The 7,570-nt window shown below is 32.3% G+C and overlaps 1 protein-coding gene across 1 annotated transcript in view; it reads right to left on the bottom strand.

The window, feature by feature from the left end:
• LOC133190982 (glycine receptor subunit alpha-2-like) overlaps positions 1-7,322 on the bottom strand; it is a 40,561-nt gene extending 33,239 nt beyond the window's left edge. The window contains exons 1-2 of the mRNA XM_061326657.1: positions 7,127-7,322; positions 1,523-1,587 (exon numbers count right to left, since the gene is read on the bottom strand). Coding sequence (XP_061182641.1) covers positions 1,523-1,587; positions 7,127-7,251 — 190 coding nt within the window. The 5' untranslated portion in view covers positions 7,252-7,322. The remainder of the gene's footprint in view (positions 1-1,522; positions 1,588-7,126) is intronic.
• Between the last annotated feature and the right edge of the window lie 248 nt (positions 7,323-7,570).

Genomic DNA, 7,570 nt, shown 5'->3' on the forward strand with positions numbered 1-7,570 from the left:
GGAGATTATTTAAACAAACACAAGTGCATGATTATGATAGACAAGGATGCCTCTTCCAAAATTGTTAAATATATGGTCTCAGTTTTTGGGGTTCTTGAGGAGGGGGGGGGGCTCTATTGATTATATAGTGAAAAAGCATTAATTCTATTAATTAATCATTAATTTATCCTGTCTGCTCCTTAGAATAGAGTTGAGCTTATAGATAAATTGCTTAGCTATCATGAAAATGGGTGCTTCGAACAGAATTTTTAAATCTTGTGGTCCTAGGGTCAGGGGTTCTAGCATAACGAAGGGGGGGGGGGGCTTTTGATAATATAGTTGAAAAGTGTTAATTCTTTGAAGTCCATAGTTATGATGATGAGGGTAACTCTTCCAAATTTGTAAATTTCTTGACCCTTGGTCTTGGTTCTGATGTTAGGGTAAGGCTTTGTTGAATCTGTAGTGAAATGCATTGTACCTGTGAAATTCTTCTCTGCTTCTGGGCATATCGGAAGCAAACTGAGTAAAAGTTTAAATGATATGAGTAAGCGTATTTCTACCAGATTTTTAAACATCTGGACCATTCGTCTAAGCATTCTGGTCCTGGGCAGGGCTCTATTAATTTGTATTCTACTGAGAGAAGTTATTCCCCTTTTCCATTCATCTTTGATAATTAATCATTGTAAATAATGTATTTGAAAGGTTAATAGAATAAGATAATTATGCAAGAATGTTTATCGTATAATTAAAAAAGTACTTTCTTAGTTTTAGTAATCAGGTAGACCTGTAAGTAATAGATAAATAAAAATGAGACAAAAATATCTTATCTTATTAAAAGTTCTTCAAAGACCATAAGAGAGGTCAATGCTAGAGGTCTTAATATGGGTTTTAAAACGGTACAGAAGCACTAATAGTTTGTTAATAGTCTGCATGGTGATAGTGTTAAGTAGGGGACAGTATGAGTTGATACTGAATACTAGACTAATTATTTTGTTGATCCTAATCTTCCTACTTCTCTTGCTTTAGGGCAACAATGCTTCATCTATCAGTGTATTTAACTTCTAAATTGTTGTATTATACTCAGGTGACCGTTAAGGCCCTTGGGCCTCTTGTTCTGATAGAAAGATCTATTCTTAAGCAAAACCAGGATATTAAATGCTTAAAGTTTACCTAACATGACATATTGAAGACAAATTTTAGAGAAATTGGCAAAATTCAAAGATTTTGACTAGAATAACCAGTTTCAGGTCGCCTGATTTTGTTTGTTTTTTCTGATATTGCGTGTCAAAAACCTAGGCGCACGCGGACGCTAAACATAGAAAAAAACTTGGAATGGCCTAATGGTATAACTATGTCTTTTAAGTGTCAAGCTAATAATTAAACAAGTATGTTTTTCGTTACATTTAGAACGGTATAATAATGAAGGAATTGCTTAACCACAATTTGATAACACTAAATGTAAGAATTGTAGGGAACGATCCTTGTGTTATAGAGAAGCATATATCTATTATTTCTAATTTTGTTTTAGTTATGAAATACTCACTGCTCTCGAAGTTTGGAGGAATTCCATTGTCATACTCGTCAAACATTGCTTGAATAAATTCAGTCCTGCAAAGAAAATATAATTATTAATAATGTCACCTATACAGAAACAAAGTCAAATGGTTCAATAATGAATTTTCCTAAACAACGCGTTCTACGGGCCTGTGATGATTAAACTTTTTAAAATCAAATTGAAATTTGGGATACAGCTATGGAAAGATAATGGTTGTTCATTTTGCCCCGTTTGTATGAATTTTGGCCCGGTCCATTATTAATAGCCGTGTGTCTTTTTACTTAAATTTTGATAACGTACATTTTAATGAAATTTGGAACTGTGTTGGATGGAAAGGATACATATAGATTAAACCAGTGGTTCATATGATTCAAGACGTATTACGGCCTGTTACGAAAGAAGATTTTTTTTATATTTGGGAAGAATAATGATTTTTTATAACTTATACAAAAACCATTGTCTTTATAGTGCAAGCACATCGTAAATTCCCACTAACAATGGGTCGATGGTAACTGGATGAAACTCGATTTTTGATGTTTTACAATATGTTTCTGCCAAATTTAATTCTAGATCGATACCTATGTTCCGCTCTCTGATTTCACAATATATTAACGCGACAATGTAATGGAAGAAACATTATACTGTAATGTAAAAAACACTTCTATATAGTCCCAGTAAGTGCCAATGTGAATAATATTTGAAAAAGGAGTGCTTAAAAGGTTTAAACTAAATAAAGATTGAAGGGTTTGTTTAAACAAGAGGCCCAAGGGCCTTAACGGTCACCAGAGTATAATACAACAATTTAGAGGATCCATAGAGTATAAAATGAACTGAAAGGTGAAGCTTTGTTGCCCAACAGCAAGAAAAATAGGGTGATCAGGATCAACAAAATAATTAGTCTAGTATTCATTAACAGTTAATGAATTAGGCTCTAATCTGTTCCCCATTTATCACTATCACCATAAAGTATATTAATAAACTATCAGTGCTTCTGTACTATTTTGATTCCTTGTTGAAATCTTTAACATTGGCCTCTCTTGGTCTTTGATGAACATTTAATAAGAGAAGTTATTTTTGTCTCATGTTTATTTATCTATTACTTACAAGTCTACCTGATCATTAAAACTAAGAAAGTACTTTTTGTATTATACAATAAAAATTCTTGCATAATTCTCTTATTCTATTAACCTTTCAAGTACATTATTTACAGTGATTAATTATCAAAAGCAAATGGCAAAGGGGAATAACTCCTCTCAAATTAATAGAGCTCTGGCAAGGACCAGAACACTTGACCAAATGGTCCAGATGTTCAAAATTCTGGTAAAAATACCCTTCCTTATTAAAACTTTTACTCTTTTCGCCTCTGATATGCCCAAGTGCAGAGAAGATTTTTAAAGAAATAATGCATTTTTACTACAGATTCACTATATTATCAATAGAGCCCCCCCCCCCTCCCCACTGAGAAACACCAGAGCTTCTCACCCTGGGACCAGAAGTTTGCTCATCATAAGTAATCATTTTGTTTATCTGCTTAATTAAGGAGCAGACAGGATTATTTAATAGAATTAATGCATTTTCACTATATTATCAAGAGCCCGACCCTTACACCAGCACATCTGACCCAGGAGTCATGCAATTCACTACTCTGGAAGAAACACTCTTGCTTATTATAACTATACACTTAGCTTCTTTGCTTTTTAACCAGAAGCAGAAAAGAAGATTTTCAAAGAAATTTTGCTTTTTCACTATATAATCAATAGAGTCCCCCCCCCCCTTTTCACCCTTGACCCTGGGGTTTTGAAATTCACAATTTTGGAAGAGGCGTCCTTGCGTATCATAACAATGTACTTAGTTTGTTTAAATAATACCCAGAGGGAGAGAAGATTTCCAAAGAAATAATTCACCTTCAATATAGGATCTATATAGCCCCGCCCTAGCACCAGAACCCCTGTCCTTGGGGTCATGAATTTCATAATTTTGAAAGAGGAATCCTTGCTTATCATAACAATGCACTCAGTTTGTTTCAATAATACCCAGGAGCAGAGAAGAAGATTTTTAAAGCATTAATGCATTTTCACTATATAATAAATAGAGCCCAGCCCTAACACCAGAACCCCATGATCCAGGGGCTTTGAAATTCACAATTTTGGAAGAGACATCCTTGCTTATCATTGATAACAATGTATTTAATTTGTTTAAATAATACCCAGGAGTAGGAAGAAATAATTCACCTTCACTATAGGATCTATATAGCCCCGCCCTAGCACAAGAACCCCTGTTCCTGGGGCCATGAATTTCACAATTATGAAAGAGGCACCCTTGCTTATCATAACTATGTATTTAATTTGTTTAAATAATACCCAGGAGTAGAGAAGAAGATTTTCAAAGAAATAATGCACTTTCACTATATGATCTATATAGCCCCGCCCTAGCACCAGAACCCCTGACCCTGGGGCCATGAATTTCACAATTGTGGTAGAGGGTTCAATGTTTATTACAATCTTGCCAACAGTTTGACTGCTTGATGTCCAGGAGTAAAGAAGATCTTTAAAGATTGCATTAATTTTGGTGATTTTAGCCCCACCCCTCAGGCCCCAGGGGAGCAGGGACCACGAAATTCACAAATTTTGTTCCCCTTCACACATAGAAGCCATATGCTAAAATTGGCTGAATTTGTTCAGCGGTTTCAGAGAAGCTGAAAATGTTCAAATGTTAACACACGATGACGGACGAAAACAGATAGCAATAGGTCACCAGAGTGACTCAGGTGACCTAAAAATCATAAGGTACATTAAATCTGGACGAAGTGGGATTCTATCTTATCATGCCGTATTTCATTGCATTTAGATACAAATTGATGTGTTACATGGTAAAATTTGAGTACATTTATATTTATGTTTTGTCATTTCATTTTTTCATGCTTGCATTGAATTTTAATACAGATATCAAAGTAGAGATATGGGTAGATTTATGGGTAGAATGTAAAAAATAAGGCTGTATTGATATGAAAATGTCATGACAAACGTGATTTAGCTAAACTACAGTCTGTACAATATCTCTCTGTCGGTTTTTTATTTTTTTTTAATTTCGAGTATCGCATGACCTTAATAAACTTTCCACAAACTGAGTGAAAATTTATTCAATGTTATAATTACAATGTTTAAGGCGGCCGACAGTGGTTTTCATTGCTCAAAATTAAGATACTATGGCTTAAAAAAAATTAATTACAATTTCAAATAATTGAGTTTTTTTTTTTTTTTTTTTTTTTTTTTTTTTTTTTTTTTTTTACAATTAATCAACTGATGGGTAGATGGACGTAGTAATGATTTGTTTATGACGTTATGATGAAGTGAAGTTATTGAAGAGGAGGTCATAAAAATGTTGTAAAAGAAAAAAAGTATGTAAATTTTAATATACATCATTACATGCAGTAGTTGTCATATTCTGTAGTTCTACCACAAAAACAGGAATTTTTTTTTTTTAATTTTTTTTTACTTTACATTTGAGCTGCCTCCTCTTGGAAACCAAAAGATAGAATATGGTGTTTTTATGTATAATGAACAATATAGTACAAATCACCATATATTATATTTTGAGCAAAAAATCTATAGTAGTATTTGTAAAATTTGATTTGAAGTGCAAAAAACTAGCACTTTCCCATATAATCATAACCAGACGATAGATTTTTTTCCCTAAACTTGGCATGTACAAGGAAATTCAATGCAAGTTACATATGACAAAAATTTAAAGAGTTTTTCTATTGTAGTTTACAGAGAATAAAACCCTTGTCGGTTCACTGAAAGGAATGAACATAAAGGATCTAATTATATGCATAAATTTTCAGTGGTTAAAACAAATTCTGTTCTTTTTTTTTTTCAAAGAAAAAACCGTGAAACTATTGAAACAAAGTTTAATCTATGACTCGACATATCTTTGGCTCTTGACATGCAGAAAAAAGTGCAGTTTTTCCAATAAGCATATTGGTTGAACAAGTTGTATCTTTGAAACCTCACACAGTCAAACTTGTATTAGTATTAAAGAATATGTTTTTACAATTCATGTAAGTTTTCAAATAGAATTATTTTAGATTATAAATGTGACATACAGTCATAATGTAAGCATTTAACTATGTACATTGCACGGTTTCCTTTCGGTCACAGTCTCCACACTGCGGCACTATCATCAATAAGAGATTGCTTTTTGAATATATAAAACATCGTTGTATCTCTAATTATTTTTCATGGTTGAAAAGGTGTTTGTCAATTTAGTAAAACAAAACTAAATTCCTTAAATAAGCTGAATCAGCTGATCATATATGGTTTAATCAATACAGTGAATGAGTTACAGCTAAACTACTGATCTTAAAGTCGATGTAATTGATAAGTTGCCAATTCATTTAAGTTATCCTAGGCTTTCAGACAAAAAAAACTACAATTTCAACAAAAGAATTGCAGTTCTCCTGGACTTTTGAGTTTCAATTTTCAGTCATCTAGTTTAAATTTGAAAATAAAAATATAACATACAGTTTTTAAAACAAAAAACATTACGTTATGTCAATATAATTTAATTTTAGTTGTACCGCGTCATTTGATTGGATAAAAAAAAATAAAACTATATCGTAGAACCTGTGTTGCCTATGTCACAATGACTTACGTCAGAAACGTATCAATCCGCTTGACGTTACATTTAAAATACGTACAATCTGGAGGCATTTTTGAAGGAGAAATTGTCTTATTTTTTCTACATTTAATGATGGAAAATTAAATTATAAGGAATGAATTTAATAGCTACCCAATTATATTGGTATATAATCTGGGTTGGGGCAGATTACGCTTTATAAACAGCGAAGCTTAAGTAAATATGAATTGGTTTCAATGGCAAAATGTTAGAATTTAACTGCCTCTCTGAGATTTTCATTACAAATACTATGGCGCATCAGAAAATAATGCATCAGATGTACGAGGGATGGGCAAGCTTGTGCTCTATGTTTTCTAACAGAAAACTTGACTATGAATTGAATATGAAAACTCATTAAGATTAGTTTATACAGATAACATAACAAGTATGTAAGCTCTTTTGGGACTTACAGAAATCATCAAGAAGTTTCATATGGAACAACCCTGCCCTTCGCGTGGCATGAAATACGATACACATCGTTGATCGCTTGTGTTTTTAAACTGGACATGGAATCAAAAATGGCAAAATGAAAACAAACTCCGAATGAGATATAAAACCAAAATTATTTTATTTTTTTAATTTTTTAAAGTAAAAGCAGTAAGCGAAGAGATCTCATAAGCATATTATTACCGTCACTATCAATTAAATTTTTGTTGAATGGTTTATGGTGTAAGATTTTTTTTTATAAGAAACAAAATACCACTGATACAAGACAGGTCTTGAAAAAATACGTCTAGGTATATATGTAAATATTGCATGTTAAAATCCATAACGTAAAAATATCTTCCCTATATAAAAAGATCATCAATTTATTAGCAAACTTTAAAAAATAAATCAACTAATTACATGTCATTAAAAAAATAAGACTAATTACTAGTAATAGAATTTAAATTAAAGGCATTTATTGATTCTTACCGTAAAATGCTTCCATAGCAATATACTGAAAATGGTGTCAGGAGATTCACACAAACAAACAGACACAAAGTCGTTAGCTCCATAGCTGAAAGCTCTGTCTCAAGTAGAGAACTTCCTCTTGTCATCGGTCTTGTTCAGGAAATCATCATTCCATTATCGTATGTAAAGTTATGTACAGTAATAGGTGGAGCTCTACTGCTGCAGTATTTTATAACTCATCCTGCGAATAAAAAAAACTACCATGTATACTTTTGAGAGCTTTCATAACAGAATGATATACTTAATAAAATACAGCCTACAGATGGTGCAAAATTTCTATTGATTTGTCTTGCAGTAGTGTTGTTTTAGAGTTAGGATTCTATTGCCTATGTATTGGTCTAAAGCAAAACTGAAGTTGACAGAACCAATATCAGTTACACAAAGATCCCAATTTAAAAAAAAAAA

Source organism: Saccostrea echinata, unplaced genomic scaffold (genome assembly GCF_033153115.1).
Source record: "Saccostrea echinata isolate AGI-Se365-2 ecotype Australia unplaced genomic scaffold, CSIRO_AGI_Sech_v1 ptg000001l, whole genome shotgun sequence".
In the NCBI taxonomy this organism is placed as follows: Eukaryota; Metazoa; Mollusca; class Bivalvia; order Ostreida; family Ostreidae; genus Saccostrea; species Saccostrea echinata.